Source organism: Takifugu flavidus, chromosome 12 (genome assembly GCF_003711565.1).
Source record: "Takifugu flavidus isolate HTHZ2018 chromosome 12, ASM371156v2, whole genome shotgun sequence".
NCBI lineage: Eukaryota > Metazoa > Chordata > Actinopteri > Tetraodontiformes > Tetraodontidae > Takifugu > Takifugu flavidus.
The window spans coordinates 14,938,988-14,966,684 of NC_079531.1; the positions used below are offsets into that span (position 1 = coordinate 14,938,988).

Sequence of the window (27,697 nt, forward strand, 5' to 3'; positions counted from 1 at the left end):
TTGTTCACAAACTACCAGACTGTAATTGTGTAATTGAGAGTGAATAAAAGAATCCTGCTCTTTCAGTGCTTCTCTGCAGTAACATTTGAGTCCAATGGAAGAAGAATCGGCCGTGACCGCTGGAGAAGCGACGCCAGCAGCCAGCGGCGACGGCTGTAACCAGGCAACCGAGGTGAGATACAGGATGCTGGCGAGCTTCTCCGCTTCCTCGTGGATGTCATGTTGAAGCCCATCCGAGCTACAGGCATCCTTGGACCGTCCCATTAAGGACAACACCTCATCCGCTTATCTAGATCAGGGGTGCAGGAGGTCGCCCCAACCGGTGGGCTTCCTCTGTGAGGTCAAACGTCCTCACTGGTCCGACGGCACCACCTACTGACGAGACACGTCTGTCCCGAGGACATGGGATCAGCCATGTGACGCTGAAGGAGCCGGAGAGACTGAACCAACCCAACTGCAGCAGAGGGATCTAACAACTTCTGTCTCTCTCTCCAGATGGAATCTGCTCTCGCTCGTATATCTGGATCGCCAGTAAAGAAGAAGACCAAGCCGACGGCGCCGAAAGATGTTTTCGCGACAATAACTGCAGGTTTGTGTCAGTTGTGTCCAAGTGGCTGATGTGGTTTTATTTCCCCTCTCTCTTATTTTAGTTCTTTTTTTTTTTTTTTAGCCGCAAGCAGAGAGATCAGCACACAGTTTGCCAAATTTGCCAAAGCGTTGAAGTAAGTGATTTTCTTTATCATTTGCCATCACGGCAGCAGTGGGTGCAAGGCTAACGGTCTAAGGCGGACGCCGCCGCCCCAGAGGGCACTTTAGTCTGTTGGACCAGCTTCCTCGCTGGCTGGAAGAACATTAAATATAGCTGCATTGCTCATTCTCAGCACTGTAAAGCTGAATAATCTTTTTACGGCGAGCTAAACTGCGACGTGACTGCGGTGTCCTCCTACAGCGACCGAGCTGCAGCGGACGCCTCCCGGATGAAGGAGCTGGAGGGTATTTTGGCCGAAGCATGCGATCTGGAGTCTTACCTAAAAGAGAAGAAGCAGCACCTGAGGCAAATGTTAGCTGTGATTTCAGACAAACTGCAGGGTTAAAACTGCTGCGGAGCGTTTGTCTGCCATGTTTATTTCTTTAGATTTGGCCTTTTACAATTTAACAGATGCTAAATACAGAATAAAGTATGTTTGTTGTCACACACACACACAACTGTTATTTCTGCTGAGATTAAAAGACTTAAACTACTGTAACAAACCCACACAGAACAATAAACCTTTCATTCGTTAGGAAACCCTGCATGACACATATTTGAACAGTAGGTGGCGCAATAAACCCAGATGTTCCCGCCTTCCAAGCGAACTCTTCAGTACTGATGCAGCTGCAGCCCAGTTTGAGAGTATTTTATATGGAGCCGGACTGCACTGTCACATAAGTAATTAGCTTCTGTTCATCAAAACAACCTTCATTTTTACACACAACAACCTGCTGTAAACAGTCTAAACTCTTAAGTTCCTGCCTAATCCCAGAAACATCAGCCGCTCATCCCAGAAAAAAAGCTGCTGTTTAAGTCATCTGACCATTTTTAACAAGCGCAACGCGAGCTAATGTTTGAAGATTTGAAACAGTTTTCAGTAGCTGTAATTTTCTAACTTATAAAACTTATAATCATGCATATGAAGCAGCTGGGATCGCTGCGTTCCTGCTGACGCATCTATGTTGCAGCAGTGAAGGTCCCATGGAAACCGTAGGGGATGTTGACGGGCACCCTCGCCCTGCCCAGCTCCTCAAAGGTTCTGGCATCTAAGACCAAGAGGAAGGTACTCCGGTCCTGAAAGGACAAATCAAACCATTCTGATATCAATCCAGAGAGGAGGAAAGCCCGTCCATGACCTCTCTGACCTTGTTTGGCGTGATCACCACTGAGAGGATGACGCCGTCGTCCTCTTCTGCGGCGCCAGGGGAGGGTACAAAGATGGGTTCAGAGGGATAGAACCCAGGTTGTTCCCACACCTGGAAAGAAAAGTAAATTAAGTTTATTCCATTTTTGAACTGAGAACTGGCTTGGAGGTCACCTTCATGCTCTTGCTATGGACGTCCATCTTGATCAGCGAGTCTCCCACCAAGTGTCTGAACCCACAGCCGTAGAAGTAGCGGTAGGGACGCGTGTTGTACTTGGCGTAGTTGATCTGAGGGAACTCCAGACCTCCATAGTGGTGAAGGTCCTCCCCATGGAGGTCTTCGTGAGTACAGCAGACCTACGGCACAAAGGTGTGAAGGAGGGACCTTGAGCAACATCAGTGGAACTGGCGGCATCATTTTCCCCTCTTACTTTGCGGCATCATTTTCCCCTCTTACTTTGTTCCTGGCGATTCTGATGGCGGTGGCGGTGCTGCTGTGGCGGGCGTTGAGATTCTGGTCATAGGCTGTATCCTGGTCCACGTGGAGAGGCAGAACAAAACGCCGTGGGAAGACCCTACACAAGGTGTTGTACACCTACGAGACAAAAGGGTCCCGTTTAGCCTCATTTGGCGTGTTCCCCCCTTCCACAGTCCGCCTACCTCGTCTAGAGCTTCTCCGGACTTGCGCAGGTTCTGGATGTTGTAGTTGGCGATGGCCAGTCCATCATCTGAAGCACACATATCCAGGACCAAGAACCCGTCCTCCTCGTATGCGTTGATCTGGTGGAAGGTGGACAGCGGCTTCGCCAGGTACTTGACGGAACTCACCTAAACAAAGATGACCATGAAGGCAACGGCGTGATGAACCAGACCCACCCACCTGGAGCTCCTTACCTCTCCAGTCTTCTTGTGAATCACGTGGAAGATGGTGTTGCGTTTGGGGTCCCAGAGGAAGCCGTCACTGATGCTCTTCCGTCTCAGCTTGCCCGTCACGATCTTAAACAGGTCCATCTTGATGGGCTGCTCCACGAACACCACATAGTTCTCAGTCATGGCTGCAGAGAACCCAGAAGCTTCTCTAAAACATCGGTTTTAAAGTCCAGCTGCTCATCTCTCAGTGGTCTGACTGATGAGGTGCCTACCAAAGCTGTGGTAGTAGGATGGTTTGGTTTTATCAGATGATGGAATCGTGCACAGCACCGTGGTTCCCTCCAGGGTTTCTTCCTCCGTTCTCTTGGTAGGTGGCACACGGATGATGTTGTAGTACGCGCCTGTTTACAGGAGAACATTGTCAGACGCACGGAACGCCTACGTTGTGTTGCTGAGGTACCTTTGGAGGTGTAGGAGTTCCCCATGTTGTATGTGGTTCCATCTGGCTCAGTGTGCGGGTGAGCGGTTGCCCCGTTTACGGCAATGAATTTGCTCCAGTCCACCTGATCGAGCAAGACATCGGACCAGAGGAGCCCTTAAAACACCACCAAGTGTGACCCTACAGGCTACAAACCCCAACCCTTGTCCTCAGCTTACCTTTTGGGTCGTTTCCAGTTTCTCCGGGTCAAGTTTGTGTATGATTGTGGTTTCGGTGCTCACGTAATAATCGCCTTTGTAGGTCACAAAGCTGACATTGGCATTGTCTGTGGGCTCTAGAGGACATCAAAGACAGTGAAGCAAAAGCAGGGATAAAAGTAAAGTTTTCCATCAAACACCTACTTGGCAATTCAAATCGCGACAGAAATCTTTGGAAGATGTTTTTGCAGGGGTCTGGCAGGGTGATGGTACCGAACTCGGACACCGTGATGCGGTTGTTCTCCTTGTTAGCTTGGTAGCTGTCGCTAGACAGGAAGCGGCTTTTGTAGGTCACCTGACCTCTGGCTATTTTGAACTGGTGCAGGAGGGCCATACCGTCGAACCAGTGGTTGAACCTGGTAAAGAATGGACACGCAGAAGTAGAGGAGCTGGCTTTGGGTCCAACAGAAGGCTCAGAGGATTTACCCACTTCTGGTTTCCGATCTCAAACTTCCCGGGGCCGTTTCTTAAGAAGTTACCGTCGATCCATTCTGGAATTTGGCCAACGATGTCTGTGCAGATGGGCTCGGGGGTCTCCTCCACCGAGCTCACCATCCTTTCAATGCACGGCAGGCCTCGGACATCCGTAAAGCGCTGGACTTTTTGGGGGGACTTGGATTTTTTAAGAGCTGTGGGAGGAGAGATGGACTCCGTAGATGTTTCTGCTAGCGACTTTGCTCACTAATGAAATGAGGGCTTACCTGAACCCTTCTTCTGCTGAGGTTTGACAGTAGCCATGGCTGTAGCTCTGCCAGTCGTCCTCTGATGCGTCCTCTCGCTGATGGCTGCTCCGATTTATAACTCGTTGGCAGAGATAATCGATTGATCTGGGCCATTTTGTCACAAATGCCTCTTTATTCTCCACATCAGAACTTTACCCTGCTGATTGTGGGAACATGTTGTGGGGAAGATGCCACCACAGAAATGCCCAAATCTTTGTTTGAAGGCTTTGGGAATTTCCTCACAGCTACTGTTATACTTTATTTCTACCCTATAATATTCTATCTATAGAACAGACAATGTTTTCCATAAATAGGGTTGTTGGTGTTTTATAAGTCTTGGACAAAGTACAATTTAGCCCCGCTAGCTAAGCAGTACATGTAGCGGGCAGTCTAGCAAAGAGGTCAGTCCATGATGGCTGATACACTCTGGTTATAATTTTAACATCTTATTTAAATTTGTACGTAGTAGCTAAAGACTAGAGAAACAAACCTGTGAATGGTTCAAACTCCCGGGCGACTGTGGACTCTTGAGCAACGCCCTCAACCACCAAATGTTCCGAGAGCCACACGATGGCTGTCCGCCGGTCTTCAGGGATGGTTTCACATATGTGATTATAACAGAATAAAAATAAATGAGCTTGTGAACTGATGTGATGCTCTGGATATTCTTTTAGCATAGCTACAGCTACCTGCATCACCTTTAAAACAACAAAAGAGGGATTTTTATCATGGGTTGTGGAGATGCAACTATAAAAGTTTTTTTAACGTGATACTTTAGCTCCCTCAGCCCTGCCTGGACCTGAATTAAGCCAATGTGCGCTCCGTTAATTCAAGGTTGCGTAAGCATTACCGTGCAGTCGATTTCCAATTGTGTTATGTTGGAAACCAAGAACGACTGTGGCTCTGCTTCCATAAGAGCTAGCTGCTGATAAAAACAGCTCAGAACACAAACTCATTTTCACTCATGATGCTTTTTCCTTTCCTGAGGTTTTGAAGTAAAATTATGGTTAAATGTGCAATTGTGCTCCCTGCCTCTGTGACCCAGTGGGGGATATTCTGAGGCCGAATCGGATTCCAGCTAATTAATTATCTGCTCTAGTTTCGGATTTAAGTACAAGCTTCATGTTGGAACCATTTTGATGAGGCAAATAAAGACATAGGACAGTGGATCAATGTTCAGTTGGTGACACAAAGTGTGTCGGTATTTCCAAATATCTCTTCAGCAGTAACAATAGGAGCAGGTTAGCTTCTTGTTTAGTACTTTGCTTCACTGTTCTTCTGTCTGGAATACCAAACATTGCAAACGCAGCATTCATAAAGACTCTATTGGTATATTATTACATTTTACAGCATAAACATCAGCCCTGCAGGGTACTCAAGCTTATCAGTACTGTACTGTCCTTTTATTAGCAACATTAGCCTTTTCTGATGCGGCAGAGTTTGTGTGGAACGGAATGTGGCCGATTGAACTAAACTAATGCCCTCAACGCCAGGGTAGGACTTTCACCTGAAGATTTAACAGGTACATTCTTGGGGGGGGATCCCAAAGACCACCCATGGAGAGGTAAATGCACAAATGAATAGAGGCACGATGCACAGCTGTGCCGACTAGCGGTGGCAGGTCACGACAACTTTAAAGACTAATAACAAAACAGAAATCCACTAAAATAACTACACACTTGGCTACAAACCCAAAGCACGCAACAAGGAAAACCTACGTAAGTTTAATAGGACCTCTGCACCACTGCTGTCCCGACCTTCCTCTGCCCCAAACCCAACAGGTCACGATCTGGCTAAACACAACCACCGCTGCCCAATATGCTACAAAGGTTATCCAAGTAAGAAAGACAGAGCTGCTAGTTTAAACGGAAATGGCAGTAAGAAAAACAAAAAGTCAGGCAAGGCAGGACTACCAGCGGCCCGACACCCGGAACAAAACTACCCATTAGTTACATAAACCGTGGCAACAGAGCACCAAACGGACGGCATGTGATACCTGGGAGGGGTTCGCTGTAGCATGTACACATTTACTGTAGGCAGCTGCAGCTCAGAAAGTGACCACACACACCACACTGAACTGGAGCAATCACTCCCACACAGGGACATCGCAGCGTTCCCCGTGGCGAACGAGGGTGCCTACCCCAAATACGGAGGCATAGACAGGCCCTCATGAGAGGCCACAAATCAGCCACACCATGTGTCATCAGGGTCACGCTACACACTGCCGGTAACACCATGGCAACCAAAAAAACAGCCTGGGGCGGCAGGAGAGTAATGCAACAGACAGGCATATACCTATTAACCATCAGGTTACACTTTATTTAAATGTTTTTCAAGACTTGAAGTCAGAGGCAAATATCTGTCTACTGAATACTTGCCTGTGGTTTCCCAGCCCATTAGACTGGATAAAAATGTTAAATCGGCGCGTGACAGATAGTTAAATCCAACTAAAAAAAAAAAAAAAAAAATCAATAGAATGTGAAGCTCTAGGGTGGACGATGATATCAGTGGTATTGAATAAACAAAATAACTCTTTATCAGAAAGAATGGGTGTGCTGTTTTCAGTTACCACATTTCTAAACGCTCGATTGCAAAAATAAAAAAGAGAGCTTCAAGAGAAAGAAATGTATCTGTTGTAATATTGACACAATAATAGTCATTAATCTCAATATATTTGACTTTTTAAAAATAGAAATATTCAGTCTTTACATACGAAATGTAGATCCGTGTTGCCCCCTGTTGGCAAAAGAGGGGTAGATAAAACCAAATAAAACCAAGTGTGTGTTTGTGTGTATTCTTTTTTGTAATCGGGAATAAATCATTTTTATTTGGCGTTTGTTTGTCGACTACATTTGATTTTTTATGTAAAAAATAATTTATTTTTGCTGAAATTAAAGAGAAAACTGGTCCTTCCTTTCTCACTTCCGCACTTCGAAGCGGGAAGCCTGGTACTGCCTCGCGCACGCGTGTCACGGGAGTTTGAATCGGACAGAAGGATCAAGGTGAGAAGGTAATTTTTGTTTACTATCATAAATCTAAAGAAATGCACTCTTTTTTTCACCGTTTTGCATCCGTTTTCTCCGGGAAAAGGACCGGAAGAAAGAAGCGCTGCACTTTAAAGGCTTGAAATGAACCTTCAACTTTTAGTTATTATTGACTTTGCTCTCATTGTTCCATGAAAAAAAAACCTTAAAAGCGAAGAAATGTCCCCATTTTCTGCGAAGTCATGTAGGAACACGCTGAAACGATGGTGATTCTGACATGCTTTTATATTAGCTTTTATATTAGCTATATAAGCAAATTACTGATGGGGACATTTTTTGCATGTAACTACCAATATTTTAGTCATTTCGACACATACCAGTATAATAATTATACCATCACGGTAATACTTAATTTGGTGTATTATTTTTATTATTAAGAATCTCTTACTAATTGTAGTTTTAAAAAAAAAATCATAATTATAACTATGATGCAACCAGGATGTGGAGCTTTGGGCAAGACGTGTAAAATACTTTACTAAGTGCCCGGTTTTGCCCTTCAGGTGTCCCAGATGGCAGCTAACAATGGCAATTTTGTTACCTTTCTCCATGCAACAGAGACAGCCTTTTACTTCGAAGGTAAAAATCAGTTTATAATAGGTTGAGTTGATCGGACCTAATTCTTTACTTTTGGAAAATTATCTAATCCCTTTTTATATCAAGCCTGAATTTAAAAAATGTGAAATTTGCATGTCTGTATGTAATCCTCATTCCTTTATTCTTTTTGTCTTTGTGTTGTCCACGTTTTTCTGATTTAAAGACTGCAATGAAGTAAAAAAAAAGAAGTGATATTTTCCACTTTAGCCGTGGCATAAATTTAATAGCCTATTTGTAACTTTAATTGTTAAAAGATAGTTGATTAATGAAGACGACCCCACCAGAATGTGGTGGTCATTGGTCAAGATCATGGTGTGTATCACTTACATGTTAGATTTTTTTTTGTGTTTTTCTTTTTGCAGAGTTGGACAAAGATGGGTTTCTTTATAAGTCTGATCTCCAGAAGTGGATCAAAAGCAAGGACAATAAATTCCTCATTCTGAATGAAAGTGCAGAATTTCAATGCCAGAATTTGTCGATACAGGAGCAGGACCCAGGTGAGGCGCAATAGCCGATCTATGAGTTTAGAGCAATTCCACGTCTCACTCTCAAAACTACGTTTTATGTTGTCACGGTTGTTTTAGCACAAGGAGGCCAAGTTCTGGCTCTTAAAGTACTTGGATTTCAGGAATTGATACTACACAGTGCCAACATTTCAAAAGTTGCAGTAAAAACGCAGCACTTTGGAACCTTAAAACACTTTGAAAACACCGATGTTTGTGGAACTTTTTACAGAAAACAAATTTCACGTCTGGGTTTACAAGAACTCAGACAAAATGGGAAAGATGGGGGTGATTCTGTACACCTTTAAAGACCAGAAGAAGGTGGTGTTGTGCTGCAGCGACAAGCGCGAAATTCACCCCGTGGAAATGGTGAGTAGAATCTAACGGCTCCTGTTGAGTTAAAGTGTAAGTAGAGGGTTAAAACCAGCTGGATTTTATTTTGAGTGTGTCTTAGAGGGAAGAGGAAGCTTTAAATCACCATTAAAGTGTGTCTGGGGGCATGGGCTCTTGACCCTGCCTGATAACATGTGGTCTCTTCTCAGGACATTTCCCATCACATTCCAGAAAAAGCAGACAAGGCGGTTTTCTACTTAGAGAGAATCACAGAAGGGTGCTATCTGTTGGAATCGTCTCTGTACCCATCTATGTTCCTTGCTTTCGAGCCTGACCCAAACAACCAAACACTGAACAAAGTCATCCTGCGCCACAAAGAGTATGACGACGTGGACGAGACCTGCTACGTCACCATGTCTTAGATACTGGCGCCGGGTTTGGGTTTGATCTGGTGCTGTCAACCCCTGAAAAATGATCATCATATTAATTACGGCCTGGATTCGTTTTTATTAACCACAATTAAACGTTTATTTTTTACCCCACATGAATCACGTTTCATTTTGCATGAGCAAAAGACGAAAGAAAGAAGGGTGGCGTGTCGCGAGGCGGGTGACCCGTTAGCCGACGTGCTAACTAACGTTTGCGTGGAAGCGTAACGCAATTATGTCGGTGGATCTTCTTCGGTTCGGGGGATTTTTTTTTCTTTTTCGTACATCGAAAGAACCAACGGGCCTGTCACGACCGGATCGACGAAAGTCTGCCTGGGATAAGTGGCCGAAATACGTTTCCAGAGACGCTAAGGTTCATCTTCCGCTGGTGATTAAGGGGTAATTGCGTTAAAATCGTAAATCGGATTAATGATGGCGGATTAATCCGGGTTAACGAGTCCGCTTCGACAGCCGTAGATTTTCGCGCCGTTTTTGACGCTTGAGTTTCCGGTTTACGCGGACATTTTAAACGTGTAGACAAAACCTATTGTAGTTTTTTTTTTTTTTTTTAATTTTGAAATGCATTGTACACTCCACAATTTTTAAAGCCACAGATTCTGTCAAGATGTTTTAATTTTCGGTTTTCTCACAGCGTAGCACAAATGTCCAACGTTGCTGTCCAGTGAGGACGGTGCGTGACGCAGCTTAATCATCGTTTATTACACTCCGTTATAAACATGCCAGCAGCATTAGCTCCGTTGAGACAAGGGGGTCGTGGGATGCACACAGTTCATCATCACACTTCTTGTGTTCCTGTTCAGGAAAAACACGCCCGTTTTACGTCTTTTAGATTCAACAGATGCAACTTGATGAAGTGGCAACATAACACTAAAAAAATAGACAGCAATCGTCGTAAAATACAATTACACACTCAATAAGATGGCTGTAGTTGAATCCCTCCCTCGCTCTGCCTCATACTTTCACCAGGAGCAGTATCTCCTTTCTCGTGGAACGACTGTAAAGCTCATTTCCACCTTCACCGACGCACAATTTTGTCGAGCGTTGATGTTTTTAACCACGTGGAAATGTTGCCAACACGGAAAGCTACGAGGGAAAGTGAGGGGAAAGGGAAAAGGAGTGGAATTTATGAAACAAAAAGAGGCGGGAAATTAACCAGAGTTAGGATGACTGGCTGGGAATAACAGTGATATATATTCAAATGAATTTACAGACAACTTAGCTGATTTTCTCCTTAAATTAGACAATATTTCCCTGCCCTCCCCAAGTTCATTTGCTCCACAGAAGAGCGACGGCTTTGCAGATGCCCACGTCATTGTAGTTGAAGTAGCAAAGACCAGCAAAGGTGAGGGTAGACAGGAGGAAGAGGCCCGCGTTGGCCATCTTGACCTTGGGTTCGCCGTGAACGTAGTCTGTCAGCACCTGCCCGATGCCCCTGTGGGAGAACAAGCAGCCGAAGTCAGCGAAAACCCAAGCTTTTTCAGACGTGTCGATTTTCTTCAGTTAACACAAAGTCAAAATGCTGCTTTTTAAGAGTTTAATAAGTCAGTCAGAACACATGCAGCAACAGCATGCAGAGAGATCTCTGCCCAGTGTAACAACATGTCCCTTTTATAATGCTTAGCGACTACGCCTTTCTCTCAGTACTTCCCATCTACTTACTTCATCGTCACAGGTTAGCGTGATAAACTGTAGCATTTTGAAGGTTGCTGACTTGCACATCTTCATTTTCTAAGGAGTCTTTGTTCTACAACTCGTGATTTGTTCTACAACTCGTGACATCTCGTACACCTGCACAAGCATCATCAAATGAACTCGCTTGACCTTACTGGTTTAAATGATCTATGAAACAAAACAACATAAAAAATATTTTCCTTTACACACGGCAGAGCCGCGTTTCATCACGTCAGAGACCAATCCTCTTAGCACAGACCGCTTGTGCTCCAGCGCACAGCGGCGGTGATGCCAGAGACAGCGGAGCATTCCTCCGACTGGCCCTGGTCAAAGAAAATGTGCTTTAACCCTTTGAGACGTGCACTCTGGCACTTCGGCTGAACTTGGCGGCACGCGTGACAGGGATTTGCGCCGCTTGAAATCTACACTCTGAGTGACGGAGGAGGACATCGCCCCGACGCTAAGCTGCTGCCGCGCTCTCTCAGGTCTGCAAACAAAGCTGGAACCAGCCACACGAGCTGTGAGCGGCTTGCACATTTGAGCAGGAACACCAAACAGGAAGTAGCTTTTCTGGGTTATAAATGGAAGGTGCTGGAGGGAACAAACACGATACAGCTGGCGGGGTGCTCCGGTCGCCGGCGTTTCTTACCAGTGCCCGTGCAGGGTCAGAGCAGCTGCCAGGGAGAAGTCCATGACCGGACCAGGGTTGAAGTAGGCTGCAGGTCCCATGGCCAGCAGCAGGATGCTCAGAACCCGCTCTGCTGTCCAGTGCAGGGAGGCCGCTTTGGAGCCAGAGCCCGCTGTAGAACATCAGAGCAGAACACAGGAAGTGCTGTTTACTGTCAGGGATATAAGAGGGTCGTCACAATTATCCAGTCTTTTGGCAGCCGGTTGATTTTGTACCAAAGTGTAATGGCCACCTGCATTCTGCAGAACCCACGGCAGAAAACACCCGCACTCAGCAAATATTCTCTGCAGTCATGTGTGACCTTTACTTGTAAGTTTCTGGGTTTCCGTTAGGACCATTTAAAAGAGGTGAACAAACTAAATCAGTTTTTTTCTGCGAGACCATTTCCGGAAACCTGTTTCATGCGACAGGAAGTGATACTGCAGCTGTCTGTCAGATATAATAGTCATTTCGTGGAGCTGTGTTATACTTCCTCTCCGCAGATTGGTTTCAGGTTTTGTTTTTGTTTTTAACTGAAAACTTGATAAATTGGCTTTTAAATTAAATTGGCGCCGACCTTGCAGGGCCTGCGACGCGTGGATGTGAGCCGTCAGCATGTACGGCTCCTGGGGCTGGTGCGGGACAACCAGCGGCCTGGCCAGCAGAGTGCTTTGGTAGAACAGAGCTGCAGGGACAAGCAGACGCATTAGCAAAGGACTCAAGACCTAAATGTAACATCTCAAACCAAATGAACCTCAGCTTTGACTGCTCCATAAGGCGCAGCCAATAATAACGATCCGATTTTGAATTCATTCGTACGTCTTGCAGAATTAGAACATATACGCCAACTAAAGAAATAGTCAAACCTGCTGACGGTTTCTAACCGAAACAGGTGAATTTATTGCGGTGATTGAAGGGAAAGAGAGAACGATAGAAGGGTCTGATGGAGGCGAATGCGAGTGTTTTTTCGTTTTAATATAAAAGCCGAATGACAGGACAGGATTTCGTGCTCTGCGTTACGCCTCCTTCGAGCAACGTCATACTTTTGCCATTCCCGTATGACGATTTAACCTCACAGCATCACCAAAGTGTTCGAGTCACTGATTTTGATGACGTCGCGAACGTCCAGGGTTCAGGTTTACTTCTTAAACCAGAGAATAAATCGGCAACCCCGCAAACATTCGAACTCGTTAAAATCAGCTGGCCTGAGAGCACAACGTACAAACGTTCAGAAATGTTATAAAGAGACAGAAATGCTCACGTTTGACGACACACAGAACTCAACCAGACGATCGCCGCCATGATTATCAACTAACCAAGGTCACCACCGTGACCCGGATGTAGTTTTCCCCTCTTCACAGCGACAACGATTGTGGTTTTTAAAAAGCCTAAAATTATTCATTTTAATTTAGGAATTATTCGGAATAATGGGAACACCGTGATGCGGTTGTTCTCCTTGTTAGCTTGGTAGCTGTCGCTAGACAGGAAGCGGCTTTTGTAGGTCACCTGACCTCTGGCTATTTTGAACTGGTGCAGGAGGGCCATACCGTCGAACCAGTGGTTGAACCTGGTAAAGAATGGACACGCAGAAGTAGAGGAGCTGGCTTTGGGTCCAGCAGAAGGCTCAGAGGATTTACCCACTTCTGGTTTCCGATCTCAAACTTCCCGGGGCCGTTTCTTAAGAAGTTACCGTCGATCCATTCTGGAATTTGGCCAACGATGTCTGTGCAGATGGGCTCGGGGGTCTCCTCCACCGAGCTCACCATCCTTTCAATGCACAGCAGGCCTCGGACATCCGTAAAGCGCTGGACTTTGTGGGGGGACTTGGATTTTTTAAGAGCTGTGGGAGGAGAGATGGACTCCGTAGATGTTTCTGCTAGCGACTTTGCTCACTAATGAAATGAGGGCTTACCTGAACCCTTCTTCTGCTGAGGTTTGACAGTAGCCATGGCTGTAGCTCTGCCAGTCGTCCTCTGATGAGTCCTCTCGCTGATGGCTGCTCCGATTTATAACTCGTTGGCAGAGATAATCGATTAATTTGGGCCGTTTTGTCACAAATGCCTCTTTATTCTCCACATCAGAACTTTACCCTGCTGATTGTGGGAACATGTTGTGGGGAAGATGCCACCACAGAAATGCCCAAATCTCTGTTTGAAGGCTTTGGGAATTTCCTCACAGCTACTGTTATACTTTATTTCTACCCTATAATATTCTATCTATAGAACAGACAATGTTTTCATAAGCAATCACTCCCACACAGGGACATCGCAGCGTTGCCCGTGGCGAACAAGGGTGCCTACCCCAAATACTGAGGCATAGACAGGCCCTCATGAGAGGCCACAAATCAGCCACACCATGTGTCATCAGGGTCACGCCACACACCTGCCGGTAACACCATGGCAACCAAAAAAACAGCCTGGGGCGGCAGGAGAGTAATGCAACAGACAGGCATATACCTATTAACCATCCGGTTACACTTTATTTAAACGTTTTTCAAGACTTGAAGTCCAGAGGCAAATATCTGTCTACTGAATACTTGCCTGTGGTTTCCCAGCCCATTAGACTGGATAAAAATGTTAAATCGGCGTGACAGATAGTTAAATCCAACTAAAAAAAATAAAATAAAATAAAAATCAATAGAATGTGAAGCTCTAGGGTGGACGATGATCAGTGGTATTGAATAAACAAAAGAACTCTTTATCAGAAAGAATGGGTGTGCTGTTTTCAGTGACCACACATTTCTAAACGCTCGATTGCAAAAATAAAAAAGAGCTTCAAGAGAAAGAAATGTATCTGTTGTAATATTGACACAATAATAGTCATTAATCTCAATATATTTGACTTTTTAAAAATAGAAATATTCAGTCTTTACATATGTCGATCCGTGTGTCAGGAACCAGATAAGAACCCAAATGCGACACACGAGTCTGGCTGAACACCGCTTTATTGTCGGACACAGACAGAGAGGATTCACCGGGGAGCGAGCAGAACAGAATAGTCGGGGACAAGCAAGGTCGAGATCGGGCAGAAGGCAGACAGAGTTTACAGGGGAGCAGGCTAAACAGAACGGTCAGGAACAGGCAAGATCGGAACCGGGCAGGCAGGCAAACAAGAATACGCTGGAAAGTCATCAGGAACGAATAACGATCTGGCAGGGAGCAGGTGTGCCTCCGGGGATTAAGAAGAGCGCTCATTAGAGTCCTGATGCACAACAGGTGTGCGGGGCGAGGCGGCTCACGGGCATGATTGCCCGCAGCTGTGGGGTAAATAAAACCAAGTGTGTGTTTGTGTGTATTCTTTTTTTGTAATCGGGAATAAATCATTTTTATTTGGCGTTTGTTTCTCGACTACATTTGATTTTTTTTATGTAAAAAATAATTTATTTTAGCTCAAATGAAAGAGAAAACTGGTTTCCTTTCTCACTTCCGCACTTCGAAGCGGGAAGCCTGGTACTGCCACGCGCACGCGTGTCACGGGAGTTTGAATTAAGGATGGGCGATACCACACTTTTGGGATTCGATACGATACCGATACTTTTTCTTGTATTTTCATCGATATCGATCCCGATACCGTTCATTTCTTACTGGCAATTTTTGTCAGTCAAAATATTATTACATTTAAGACAAATACAGACCATTTATATACAATTTATTATGGTCAATTGATTAGTAGGATTTCCTTATCCTTTAAACCTGCATAAGACAGTTGTTCCATAAAAAAATAATTAGAACAATGTCTGACACCATCACACCTTTAGTGCACTTGAGGTATGTTATCACACTTTACTGAAGTCTCAGATTGCTTTTCAGAAATCGTATCATATTCACATTTTCTGCTTTAACACGATTGCGTCTCTGGCTGATTATTTCCTCCGGCTCTGCCTTTTGCTGACTGTGTCGGCTCGGCGCAGGCTATGTTGCAGGTTGATGCTCATTCCCTATCTCCTGTCACGTGACATGGGCCAGCTCAGTACGCCGCCAGGTATAGGGGTGTCTTGGCACATATTAATTTAAGTAACTAATCTAAAACGGCGGAAAGTGATGCATACACCCCCAATTTTTTTTTTTTTAGTTAGTATCGATATTTATAAAAGAACATCGATACCAAATGAGTAGCTTGTGAGTATCGATATATCGATACCACGGGATCGATCTGCCCATCCTTAGTTTGAATCAGACAGAAGGATCAAGGTGAGAAGGTAATTTTTGTTTTTCTATCATAAAGCTAAAGAAATGCACTCTTTTTTTCACCGTTTTGCATCCGTTTTCTCCGAGAAAAGGACCGGAAGAAAGAAACGCTGCACTTTAAAGGCTTGAAATTAACCTTCAACTTTTAGTTATTATTGACTTTGCTCTCATTGTTCCATGAAAAAAAACCTTAAAAGCGAAGAAATGTCCCCATTTTCTGCGAAGTCATGTAGGAACACGCTGAAACGATGGTGATTCTGACATGCTTTTATATTAGCTTTTATATTAGCTATATAAGCAAATTACTGATGGGGACATTTTTGCATGTAACTACCAATATTTTAGTCATTTCGACACATACCAGTATAATAATTATACCATCACGGTAATACTTAATTTGGTGTATTATTTTTATTATTAAGAATCTCTTACTAATTGTAGTTTTTAAATAAAATCATAATTATAACTATGATGCAACCAGGATGTGGAGCTTTGGGCAAGACGTGTAAAATACTTTACTAAGTGCCCGGTTTTGCCCTTCAGGTGTCCCAGATGGCAGCTAACAATGGCAATTTTGTTACCTTTCTCCATGCAACAGAGACAGCCTTTTACTTCGAAGGTAAAAATCAGTTTATAATAGGTTGAGTTGATCGGACCTAATTCTTTACTTTTGGAAAATTATCTAATCCCTTTTTATATCAAGCCTGAATTTAAAAAATGTGAAATTTGCATGTCTGTATGTAATCCTCATTCCTTTATTCTTTTTGTCTTTGTGTTGTCCACGTTTTTCTGATTTAAAGACTGCAATGAAGGTAAAAAAAAGAAGTGATATTTTCCACTTTAGCCGTGGCATAAATTTAATAGCCTATTTGTAACTTTAATTGTTAAAAGATAGTTGATTAATGAAGACGACCCCACCAGAATGTGGTGGTCATTGGTCAAGGTCATGGTGTGTATCACTTACATGTTAGATTTATTTTGTGTTTTTCTTCTTGCAGACTTGGACAAAGATGGTTTTTTTTATAAGTCTGATTTCCAGAAGTGGATCAAAAGCAAGGACAATAAATTCCTCATTCTGAATGAAAGTGGATTTCAATGCCAGGAGCAGGAATATTACCCAGGTGAGGCGCAATAGCCGATCTATGAGTTTAGAGCAATTCCACGTCTCACTCTCAAAACTACGTTTTATGTTGTCACGGTTGTTTTAGCACAAGGAGGCCAAGTTCTGGCTCTTAAAGTACTTGGATTTCAGGAATTGATACTACACAGTGCCAACATTTCAAAAGTTGCAGTAAAAACGCAGCACTTTGGAACCTTAAAACACTTTGAAAACACCGATGTTTGTGGAACTTTTTACAGAAAACAAATTTCACGTCTGCGTTTACAAGAACTCAGACAAAATGGGAAAGAAGGGGGTGATTCTGTACACCTTTAAAGACCAGAAGAAGGTGGTGTTGTGCTGCAGCGACAAGCTCGAAATTCACCCCGTGGAAATGGTGAGTAGAATCTAACGGCTCCTGTTGAGTTAAAGTGTAAGTAGAGGGTTAAAACCAGCTGGATTTTATTTTGAGGAACATGTGTCTTAGAGGGGGGCACGGTGGTGTGGTGGTTAGCACTGTTGCCTCACAGCAAGAAGGCCCTGGGTTCGATCCCCGGTTGGGACTGAGGCTGGGGACTTTCTGTGTGGAGTTTGCATGTTCTCCCTGTGCCTGCGTGGGTTCTCTCTGGGTACTCCGGCTTCCTCCCACAGTCCAAAGACATGCATGATTGGGGATTAGGCTAATTGGAAATTGCCCATAGGTGTGAGTGTGAGAGAGAATGGTTGTTTGTCTATATGTGTTAGCCCTGTGATTGACTGGCGTCCAGTCCAGGGTGTACCCTGCCTCCGCCCATTGTGCTGGGATAGGCTCGAGTGAGTGAGTGAGTGAGTGAGTGAGTGAGTGAGTGAGTGAGTGAGTGAGTGAGTGAGTGAGTGAGTGAGTGAGTGAGTGAGTGAGTGAGTGAGTGAGTGAGTTTAAATCACCATTAAAGTGTGTCTGGGGGCATGGGCTCTTGACCCTGCCTGATAACATGTGGTCTCTTCTCAGGACATTTCCCATCACATTCCAGAAAACGCACACAAGGCGGTTTTCTACTTAAAGAGAATCACAGAAGGGTGCTATCTGTTGGAATCGTCTCTGTACCCATCTATGTTCCTTGCTTTCGAGCCTGACTCCAACAACCAAACGCTGAACAAAGTCATCCTGCGCCACAAAGACTACGTGGACGAGACCTGCCACGTCATCATGTCTTAGATACTGGCGCTGGGTTTGGGTTTGATCTGGTGCTGTCAACCCCTGAAAAATGATCATCACATTAATCACGGGGTGGATTCGTTTTTATTAACCACAATTAAACGTTTATTTTTTACCCCACATGAATCACGTTTCATTTTGCATGAGCAAAAAGACGAAAGAAAAGAGGGTGGCGTGTCGCGAGGCGAGTGACCCGTTAGCCGAGGTGCTAACTAACGTTTGCGTGGAAGCGTAACGCAATTATGTCGGTGGACTTCTTCGGTTCGGGGGATTTTTTTTTTCTTTTTCGTACATCGAAAGAACCAACGGGCCTGTCACGACCGGATCGACGAAAGTCTGCCTGGGATAAGTGGCCGAAATACGTTTCCAGAGACGCTAAGGTTCATCTTCCGCTGGTGATTAAGGGGTAATTGCGTTAAAATCGTAAATCGGATTAATGATGGCGGATTCATCCGGGTTAACGAGTCCGCTTCGACAGCCGTAGATTTTCGCGCCGTTTTTGACGCTTGAGTTTCCGGTTTACGCGGACATTTTAAACGTCGTGTAAACAAAACCTTTCGTGGGTTTTTTTTATTTTTAATTTTGAAATGCATTGTACACTCCACAATTTTTAAAGCCACAGATTCTGTCAAGATGTTTTAATTTTCGGTTTTCTCACAGCGTAGCACAACGTTGCTGTCCAGTGAGGACGGTGCGTGACGCAGCTTAATCATCGTTTATTACACTCCGTTATAAACATGCCAGCAGCATTAGCTCCCGTTGAGACAAGGGGGTCGTGGGATGCACACAGTTCATCATCACACTTCTTGTGTTCCTGTTCAGGAAAAACACGCCCGTTTTACGTCTTTTAGATTCAACAGATGCAACTTGATGAAGTGGCAACATAACACTAAAAAAATAGACAGCATTCGTCGTAAAATACAGTTACACACTCAATAAGATGGCTGTAGTTGAATCCCTCCCTCGCTCTGCCTCATACTTTCACCAGGAGCAGTATCTCCTTTCCGTGGAACGGCTGTAAAGTCATTTCCACCTTCACCGACGCACAATTTTGTCGAGCGTTGATGTTTTTAACCACGTGGAAATGTTGCCAACACGGAAAGCTACGAGGGAAAGTGAGGGGAAAGGGAAAAGGAGTGGAATTTATGAAACAAAAAGAGGCGGGAAATTAACCAGAGTTAGGATGACTGGCTGGGAATAACAGTGATATATATTCAAATGAATTTACAGACAACTTAGCTGATTTTCTCCTTAAATTAGACAATATTTCCCTGCCCTCCCCAAGTTCATTTGCTCCACAGAAGAGCGACGGCTTTGCAGATGCCCACGTCATTGTAGTTGAAGTAGCAAAGACCAGCAAAGGTGAGGGTAGACAGGAGGAAGAGGCCCGCGTTGGCCATCTTGACCTTGGGTTCGCCGTGAACGTAGTCTGTCAGCACCTGCCCGATGCCCCTGTGGGAGAACAAGCAGCCGAAGTCAGCGAAAACCCAAGCTTTTTCAGACGTGTCGAGGATTTTCTTCAGTTAACACAAAGTCAAAATGCTGCTTTTTAAGAGTTTAATAAGTCAGTCAGAACACATGCAGCAACAGCATGCAGAGAGATCTCTGCCCAGTGTAACAAACATGTCCCTTTTATAATGCTTAGCGACTACGCCTTTCTCTCAGTACTTTCCCATCTACTTACTTCATCGTCACAAGGTTAGCGTGATAAACTGTAGCATTTTGAAGGTTGCTGACTCGCACATCTTCATTTTCTAAGGAGTCTTTGTTCTACAACTCGTGATTTGTTCTACAACTCGTGACATCTCGTACACCTGCACAAGCATCATCAAATGAACTCGCTTGACCTTACTGGTTTAAATGATCTATGCTAAACAAAACAACATAAAAAATATTTTCCTTTACAGACGGCAGAGCCGCGTTTCATCACGTCAGAGACCAATCCTCTTAGCACAGACCGCTTGTGCTCCAGCGCACAGCGGCGGTGATGCCAAGAGACAGCGGAGCATTCCTCCGACTGGCCCTGGTCAAAGAAAATGTGCTTTAACCCTTTGAGACGTGCACTCTGGCACTTCGGCTGAACTTGGCGGCACGCGTGACAGGGATTTGCGCCCCGGAGCGGCTGCGCCGCTTTAAATCTACACTCTGAGTGACGGAGGAGGACATCGCCCCGACGCTAAGCTGCTGCCGCGCTCTCTCAGGTCTGCAAACAAAGCTGGAACCAGCCACACGAGCTGTGAGCGGCTTGCACATTTGAGCAGGAACACCAAACAGGAAGTAGCTTTTCTGGGTTATAAATGGAAGGTGCTGGAGGGAACAAACACGATACAGCTGGCGGGGTGCTCCGGTCGCCGGCGTTTCTTACCAGTGCCCGTGCAGGGTCAGAGCAGCTGCCAGGGAGAAGTCCATGACCGGACCAGGGTTGAAGTAGGCTGCAGGTCCCATGGCCAGCAGCAGGATGCTCAGAACCCGCTCTGCTGTCCAGTGCAGGGAGGCCGCTTTGGAGCCAGAGCCCGCTGTAGAACAGAGCAGAACACAGGAAGTGCTGTTTACTGTCAGGGATATAAGAGGGTCGTCACAATTATCCAGTCTTTTTGGCAGCCGGTTGATTTTGTACCAAAGTGTAATGGCCACCTGCATTCTGCAGAACCCACGGCAGAAAACACCCGCACTCAGCAAATATTCTCTGCAGTCATGTGTGACCTTTACTTGTAAGTTTCTGGGTTTCCGTTTGGACCATTTAAAAGAGGTGAAAACAACTAAATCAGTTTTTTTCTGCGAGACCATTTCCGGAAACCTGTTTCATGCGACAGGAAGTGATACTGCAGCTGTCTGTCAGATATAATAGTCATTTCGTGGAGCTGTGTTATACTTCCTCTCCGCAGATTGGTTTCAGGTTTTGTTTTTAACTGAAAACTTGATAAATTGGCTTTTCCTGAATAGACACTGGCGCCGACCTTGCAGGGCCTGCGACGCGTGGATGTGAGCCGTCAGCATGTACGGCTGCTCCTGGGGCTGGTGCGGGACAACCAGCGGCCTGGCCAGCAGAGTGCTTTGGTAGAACAGAGCTGCAGGGACAAGCAGACGCATTAGCAAAGGACTCAAGACCTAAATGTAACATCTCAAACCAAATGAACCTCAGCTTTGACTGCTCCATAAGGCGCAGCCAATAATAACGATCCGATTTTGAATTCATTCGTACGTCTTGCAGAATTAGAACATATACGCCAACTAAAGAAATAGTCAAACCTGCTGACGGTTTCTAACCGAAAGAGGTGAATTTATTGCGGTGATTGAAGGGAAAGAGAGAACGATAGAAGGGTCTGATGGAGGCGAATGCGAGTGTTTTTTCGTTTTAATATAAAAGCCGAATGACAGGACAGGATTTCGTGCTCTGCGTTACGCCTCCTTCGAGCAACGTCATACTTTTGCCATTGCTGTATGATGATTTAACCTCACAGCATCACCAAAGTGTTCGAGTCACTGATTTTGATGACATTGTGAACGTCCAGGGTTCAGGTTTACTTCTTAAACCAGAGAATAAATCGGCAACCCCGCAAACATTCGAACTCGTTAAAATCAGCTGGCCTGAGAGTGCAACGTATAAACGTTCAGAAATGTTATAAAGAGACAGAAATGCTCACGTTTGACGACACACAGAACTCAACCAGACGATCGCCGCCATGATTATCAACTAACCAAGGTCACCACCGTGACCCGGATGTAGTTTTCCCCTCTTCACAGCGACGATTGTGGTTTTTAAAAAGCCTAAAATTATTCATTTTAATTTAGGAATTATTCGTAATAATGGGAACACCGTGATGCGGTTGTTCTCCTTGTTAGCTTGGCAACTGTCGCTAGACAGGAAGCGGCTTTTGTAGGTCACCTGACCTCTGGCTATTTTGAACTGGTGCAGGAGGGCCATACCGTCGAACCAGTGGTTGAACCTGGTAAAGAATGGACACGCAGAAGTAGAGGAGCTGGCTTTGGGTCCAGCAGAAGGCTCAGAGGATTTACCCACTTCTGGTTTCCGATCTCAAACTTCCCGGGGCCGTTTCTTAAGAAGTTACCGTCGATCCATTCTGGAATTTGGCCAACGATGTCTGTGCAGATGGGCTCGGGGGTCTCCTCCACCGAGCTCACCATCCTTTCAATGCACGGCAGGCCTCGGACATCCGTAAAGCGCTGGACTTTTTGGGCGGAATTGGATTTTTTAAGAGCTGTGGGAGGAGAGATGGACTCCGTAGATGTTTCTGCTAGCGACTTTGCTCACTAATGAAATGAGGGCTTACCTGAACCCTTCTTCTGCTGAGGTTTGACAGTAGCCATGGCTGTAGCTCTGCCAGTCGTCCTCTGATGAGTCCTCTCGCTGATGGCTGCTCCGATTTATAACTCGTTGGCAGAGATAATCGATTGATCTGGGCCGTTTTGTCACAAATGCCTCTTTATTCTCCACATCAGAACTTTACCCTGCTGATTGTGGGAACATGTTGTGGGGAAGATGCCACCACAGAAATGCCCAAATCTCTGTTTGAAGGCTTTGGGAATTTCCTCACAGCTACTGTTATCCTTTATTTCTACCCTATAATATTCTATCTATAGAACAGACAATGTTTTCCATAAATAGGGTTGTTGGTGTTTTATAAGTCTTGGACAAAGTACAATTTAGCCCCGCTAGCTAAGCAGTACATGTAGCGGGCAGTCTAGCAGAGAGGTCAGTCCATGATGGCTGATACACTCTGGTTATAATTTTAACATCTTATTTAAATTTGTACGTAGTAGCTAAAGACTAGAGAAACAAACCTGTGAATGGTTCAAACTCCCGGGCGACTGTGGACTCTTGAGCAACGCCCTCAACCACCAAATGTTCCGAGAGCCACACGATGTCTGTCCGCCGGTCTTCGGGGATGGTTTCACATATGTGATTATAACAGAATAAAAATAAATGAGCTCGTGAACTGATGTGATGCTCTGGATATTCTTTTAGCGTAGCTACAGCTACCTGCATCACCCTTAAAACAACAAAAGAGGGATTTTTATCATGGGTTGTGGAGAAAAGGTTTTTTATTTTTATTATTATTTATAATAATATTTATTTATTATTATCTTTAGCTCCCTCAGCCCTGCCTGGACCTGAATTAAGCCAATGTGCGCTCCGTTAATTCAAGGTTGCGTAAGCATTACCGTGCAGTCGATTTCCAATTGTGTTATGTTGGGAACCAAGAACGACTGTGGCTCTGCTTCCATAAGAGCTAGCTGCTGATAAAAACAGCTCAGAACACAAACTCATTTTCACTCATGATGCTTTTTCCTTTCCTGAGGTTTTGAAGTAAAATTATGGTTAAATGTGCAATTGTGCTCCCTCCCTGCCTCTGTGACCCAGTGGGGGATATTCTGAGGCCGAATCGGATTCCAGCTAATTAATTATCTGCTCTAGTTTCGGATTTAAGTACAAGCTTCATGTTGGAACCATTTTGATGAGGCAAATAAAGACATAGGACAGTGGATCAATGTTCAGTTGGTGACACAAAGTGTGTCGGTATTTCCAAGTATCTCTTCAGCAGTAACAATAGGAGCAGGTTAGCTTCTTGTTTAGTACTTTGCTTCACTGTTCTTCTGTCTGGAATACCAAACATTGCAAACGCAGCATTCATAAAGACTCTATTGGTATATTATTACATTTTACAGCATAAACATCAGCCCTGCAGGGTACTCAAGCTTATCAGTACTGTACTGTCCTTTTATTAGCAACATTAGCCTTTTCTGATGCGGCAGAGTTTGTGTGGAACGGAATGTGGCCGATTGAACTAAACTAATGCCCTCAACGCCAGGGTAGGACTTTCACCTGAAGATTTAACAGTTACATTCTTGGGGGGGGGGTCCCAAAGACCACCCATGTACAGGTAAATGCACAAATGAATAGAGGCACGATGCACAGCTGTGCCGACTAGCGGTGGCAGGTCACGACAACTTTAAAGACTAATAACAAAACAGAAATCCACTAAAATAACTACACACTTGGCTACAAACCCAAAGCATGCAACAAGGAAAACCTACGTAAGTTTAATAGGACCTCCGCACCACTGCTGTCCCGACCTTCCTCTGCCCCAAACCCAACAGGTCACGATCTGGCTAAACACAACCACCGCTGCCCAATATGCTACAAAGGTTATCCAAGTAAGAAAAACAGAGCTGCTAGTTTAAACGGAAATGGCAGTAAGAAAAACAAAAAGTCAGGCAAGGCAGGACTACCAGCGGCCCGACACCCGGAACAAAACCACCCATTAGTTACATAAACCGTGGCAACAGAGCACCAAACGGACGGCATGTGATACCTGGGAGGGGTTCGCTGTAGCATGTACACATTTACTGTAGGCAGCTGCAGCTCAGAAAGTGACCACACACACCACACTGAACTGGAGCAATCACTCCCACACAGGGACATCGCAGCGTTCCCCGTGGTGACCGAGGGTGCCTACCCCAAATACTGAGGCATAGACAGGCCCTCATGAGAGGCCACAAATCAGCCACACCATGTGTCATCAGGGTCACGCTACACACCTGCCGGTAACACCATGGCAACCAAAAAAACAGCCTGGGGCGGCAGGAGAGTAATGCAACAGACAGGCATATACCTATTAACCATCAGGTTACACTTTATTTAAACGTTTTTCAAGACTTGAAGTCCAGAGGCAAATATCTGTCTACTGAATACTTGCCTGTGGTTTCCCAGCCCATTAGACTGGATAAAAATGTTAAATCGGCGTGACAGATAGTTAAATCCAACTAAAAAAAAAAAAAAATCAATAGAATGTGAAGCTCTAGGGTGGACGATGATATCAGTGGTATTGAATAAACAAAAGAACTCTTTATCAGAAAGAATGGGTGTGCTGTTTTCAGTTACCACACATTTCTAAACGCTCAATTGCAAAAATAAAAAAGAGAGCTTCAAGAGAAAGAAATGTATCTGTTGTAATATTGACACAATAATAGTCATTAATCTCAATATATTTGACTTTTTAAAAATAGAAATATTCAGTCTTTACATACGAAATGTAGATCCGTGTTGCCCCCTGTTGGCAAAAGAGGGGTAGATAAAACCAAGTGTGTGTTTGTGTGTATTCTTTTTTTGTAATCGGGAATAAATCATTTTTATTTGGCGTTTGTTTGTCGACTACATTTGATTTTTTATGTAAAAAATAATTTATTTTTGCTGAAATTAAAGAGAAAACTGGTCCTTCCTTTCTCACTTCCGCACTTCGAAGCGGGAAGCCTGGTACTGCCTCGCGCACGTGTGTCACGGGAGTTTGAATCGGACAGAAGGATCAAGGTGAGAAGGTAATTTTTGTTTACTATCATAAATCTAAAGAAATGCACTCTTTTTTTCACCGTTTTGCATCCGTTTTCTCCGAGAAAAGGACCGGAAGAAAGAAACGCTGCACTTTAAAGGCTTGAAATGAACCTTCAACTTTTAGTTATTATTGACTTTGCTCTCATTGTTAATTTGGTGTATTATTTTTATTATTAAGAATCTCTTACTAATTGTAGTTTTTAAAAAAAAATCATAATTATAACTATGATGCAACCAGGATGTGGAGCTTTGGGCAAGACGTGTAAAATACTTTACTAAGTGCCCGGTTTTGCCCTTCAGGTGTCCCAGATGGCAGCTAACAATGGCAATTTTGTTACCTTTCTCCATGCAACAGAGACAGCCTTTTACTTCGAAGGTAAAAATCAGTTTATAATAGGTTGAGTTGATCGGACCTAATTCTTTACTTTTGGAAAATTATCTAATCCCTTTTTATATGAAGCCTGAATTTAAAAAATGTGAAATTTGCATGTCTGTATGTAATCCTCATTCCTTTATTCTTTTTGTCTTTGTGTTGTCCATGTTTTTCTGATTTAAAGACTGCAATGAAGGTAAAAAAGAAGTGATATTTTCCACTTTAGCCGTGGCATAAATTTAATAGCCTATTTGTAACTTTAATTGTTAAAAGATAGTTGATTAATGAAGACGACCCCACCAGAATGTGGTGGTCATTGGTCAAGGTCATGGTGTGTATCACTTACATGTTAGATTTATTTTGTTGTTTCTTCTTGCAGACTTGGACAAAGATGGTTTTTTTTATAAGTCTGATTTCCAGACGTGGATCAGAAGCAAGGACAATAAATTCCTCATTCTGAATGAAAGTGCAGAATTTCAATGCCAGAATTTGTCGATACAGGAGCAGGAATATTACCCAGGTGAGGCGCAATAGCCGATCTATGAGTTTAGAGCAATTCCACGTCTCACTCTCAAAACTACGTTTTATGTTGTCACGGTTGTTTTAGCACAAGGAGGCCAAGTTCTGGCTCTTAAAGTACTTGGATTTCAGGAATTGATACTACACAGTGCCAACATTTCAAAAGTTGCAGTAAAAACGCAGCACTTTGGAACCTTAAAACACTTTGAAAACACAGATTTTGTGGAACTTTTTACAGAAAACAAATTTCACGTCTGCGTTTACAAGAACTCAAGACAAGACAAAATGGAAACGAAGGGGGTGATTCTGTACACCTTTAAAGACCAGAAGAAGGTGGTGTTGTGCTGCAGCGACAAGTGCGAAATTCACCCCGTGGAAATGGTGAGTAGAATCTAACAGCTCCTGTTAAAGTGTAAGTAGAGGGTTAAAACCAGCTGGATTTTATTTTGAGTGTGTCTTAGAGGGAAGAGGAAGCTTTAAATCACCATTAAAGTGTGTCTGGGGGCATGGGCTCTTGACCCTGCCTGATAACATGTGGTCTCTTCTCAGGACATTTCCCATCACATTCCAGAAAACACACACAAGGCGGTTTTCTACTTAGAGAGAATCACAGAAGGGTGCTATCTGTTGGAATCGTCTCTGCACCCATCTATGTTCCTTGCTTTCGAGCCTGACCCAAACAACCAAACGCTGAACAAAGTCATCCTGCGCCACAAAGAGCATGACGACGTGGACGAGACCTGCTACGTCACCATGTCTTAGATACTGGCGCTGGGTTTGGGTTTGATCTGGTGCTGTCAACCCCTGAAAAATGATCATCACATTAATCACGGGGTGGCCTGGATTCGTTTTTATTAACCACAATTAAACGTTTATTTTTTACCCCACATGAATCACGTTTCATTTTGCATGAGCAAAAAGACGAAAGAAAGAAGGGTGGCGTGTCGCGAGGCGGGTGACCCGTTACCCGACGTAACGTTTGCGTGGAAGCGTAACCAATCAATCAATCAATCTTTATTTATATAGCGTCTTATACAATCAAAATTGTTTCAAGGCGCTTTCCAGAATCCCAGGGCCTGACCCCAGACAAGCAACAGTGGCAAGGAAAAACTCCCCTTTAACAGGAAGAAACCTTGAGCAGGACCAGGCTCATGTAGGGGGACCCCCTGCTGATGGCTGGCTGGGTAAAGAGAGAGGAGAGGAGGAGGACAGGTAGAGGATAGGATAGAAAGGAGAGGAGAGGAGAGGTAGAGTGAAGGGGAGGTAGAGGAGAGGAAGGAGAGGGGGGAGAGGAGAGGAGAGGAGAGGAGAGGAGAGGAGAGGAGAGGGAGAGAGAGGGAGAGGGAGAGGGAGAGGAGAGGAGAGGCAAGAGCACAGAAACACACACAAAAAATATGATGCACAATCACTTCAACGGGGCCGGCGGTCATTATGCAGCTCCGATGGCAGTGATACCTGTAAATAAAGGGGGGGGGGGGGGGGGGGGAGAAGCAGAAAGACTACACAAGAATCAGCATAACTAGTCTGCT

The 27,697-nt window shown here is 44.5% G+C and overlaps 4 protein-coding genes across 7 annotated transcripts; 1 reads left to right on the forward strand and 3 right to left on the reverse strand.

The window, feature by feature from the left end:
- Window positions 1-1,024: 1,024 nt before the first annotated feature.
- On the reverse strand, window positions 1,025-4,802 carry bco2b (beta-carotene oxygenase 2b). 2 transcript variants are annotated; one of them, XM_057050052.1, is made up of 13 exons: window positions 4,674-4,802; window positions 4,163-4,343; window positions 3,892-4,090; window positions 3,606-3,817; window positions 3,423-3,538; window positions 3,226-3,328; window positions 3,038-3,166; window positions 2,790-2,950; window positions 2,556-2,723; window positions 2,353-2,490; window positions 2,070-2,252; window positions 1,897-2,007; window positions 1,025-1,825 (listed from the first exon to the last, which is right to left on the reverse strand). In XM_057050052.1, exons 2-13 carry the CDS (start codon window positions 4,197-4,199, stop codon window positions 1,709-1,711), a joined length of 1,674 nt encoding a protein of 557 aa, XP_056906032.1. In that variant the 5' UTR covers window positions 4,200-4,343; window positions 4,674-4,802; the 3' UTR covers window positions 1,025-1,708. The 2 variants fall into 2 exon arrangements, with proteins under 2 accessions (XP_056906032.1, XP_056906031.1); XM_057050051.1 differs by lacking the exon at window positions 4,674-4,802 and having other exon boundaries at window positions 4,163-4,379.
- A 4,898-nt stretch (window positions 4,803-9,700) lies between these two features.
- Window positions 9,701-13,710, reverse strand: LOC130535171 (succinate dehydrogenase [ubiquinone] cytochrome b small subunit B, mitochondrial-like). The gene is made up of 5 exons (XM_057050082.1): window positions 13,357-13,710; window positions 13,135-13,284; window positions 12,022-12,129; window positions 11,427-11,577; window positions 9,701-10,538 (listed from the first exon to the last, which is right to left on the reverse strand). The coding sequence occupies exons 1-5, from the start codon at window positions 13,391-13,393 to the stop codon at window positions 10,373-10,375; spliced, it is 612 nt and encodes a 203-aa protein (XP_056906062.1). The 5' UTR covers window positions 13,394-13,710; the 3' UTR covers window positions 9,701-10,372.
- A 1,297-nt stretch (window positions 13,711-15,007) lies between these two features.
- Window positions 15,008-18,045, forward strand: LOC130535172 (interleukin-18-like). Of its 3 annotated transcripts, none has more exons than XM_057050087.1 (5): window positions 15,008-15,634; window positions 16,175-16,250; window positions 16,630-16,752; window positions 16,991-17,127; window positions 17,719-18,045. In XM_057050087.1, exons 2-5 carry the CDS (start codon window positions 16,184-16,186, stop codon window positions 17,923-17,925), a joined length of 534 nt encoding a protein of 177 aa, XP_056906067.1. In that variant the 5' UTR covers window positions 15,008-15,634; window positions 16,175-16,183; the 3' UTR covers window positions 17,926-18,045. The 3 variants fall into 3 exon arrangements, with proteins under 3 accessions (XP_056906067.1, XP_056906066.1, XP_056906065.1); XM_057050086.1 differs by having other exon boundaries at window positions 15,009-15,642; XM_057050085.1 differs by lacking the exon at window positions 15,008-15,634 and adding an exon at window positions 15,865-15,882.
- Window positions 18,046-18,469: 424 nt separating this feature from the next.
- On the reverse strand, window positions 18,470-22,269 carry LOC130535170 (succinate dehydrogenase [ubiquinone] cytochrome b small subunit B, mitochondrial-like). Its single transcript, XM_057050081.1, has 5 exons — window positions 22,218-22,269; window positions 21,996-22,145; window positions 20,883-20,993; window positions 20,291-20,441; window positions 18,470-19,377 (listed from the first exon to the last, which is right to left on the reverse strand). Exons 1-5 carry the CDS (start codon window positions 22,252-22,254, stop codon window positions 19,212-19,214), a joined length of 615 nt encoding a protein of 204 aa, XP_056906061.1. The 5' UTR covers window positions 22,255-22,269; the 3' UTR covers window positions 18,470-19,211.
- Between the last annotated feature and the right edge of the window lie 5,428 nt (window positions 22,270-27,697).

Coding starts and splice junctions, on each gene's coding strand:
- bco2b (XM_057050052.1), bottom strand. CDS start 4,199: ATGGCTACTGTCAAACCTCAGCAGAAGAAGGGTTCAG. Junction 3,818..3,891: donor TTTGAGATCGGAAACCAGAA/GTGGGTAAATCC, acceptor ATTCTTTACCAG/GTTCAACCACTGGTTCGACG. Junction 1,826..1,896: donor TGGTGATCACGCCAAACAAG/GTCAGAGAGGTC, acceptor TTGTCCTTTCAG/GACCGGAGTACCTTCCTCTT.
- LOC130535171 (XM_057050082.1), bottom strand. CDS start 13,393: ATGGCTACTGTCAAACCTCAGCAGAAGAAGGGTTCAG. Junction 11,578..12,021: donor CGCGTCGCAGGCCCTGCAAG/GTCGGCGCCAAT, acceptor GATGTTCTACAG/CGGGCTCTGGCTCCAAAGCG. Junction 10,539..11,426: donor CTGACCCTGCACGGGCACTG/GTAAGAAACGCC, acceptor GTTCTCCCACAG/GGGCATCGGGCAGGTGCTGA.
- LOC130535172 (XM_057050085.1), top strand. Junction 16,251..16,629: donor GACAGCCTTTTACTTCGAAG/GTAAAAATCAGT, acceptor TTCTTCTTGCAG/ACTTGGACAAAGATGGTTTT. Junction 16,753..16,990: donor GGAGCAGGAATATTACCCAG/GTGAGGCGCAAT, acceptor AACTTTTTACAG/AAAACAAATTTCACGTCTGC.
- LOC130535170 (XM_057050081.1), bottom strand. CDS start 22,254: ATGGCTACTGTCAAACCTCAGCAGAAGAAGGGTTCAG. Junction 22,146..22,217: donor TCAGCAGAAGAAGGGTTCAG/GTAAGCCCTCAT, acceptor CTCCTCCCACAG/CTCTTAAAAAATCCAATTCC. Junction 20,442..20,882: donor CGCGTCGCAGGCCCTGCAAG/GTCGGCGCCAGT, acceptor TCTGTTCTACAG/CGGGCTCTGGCTCCAAAGCG.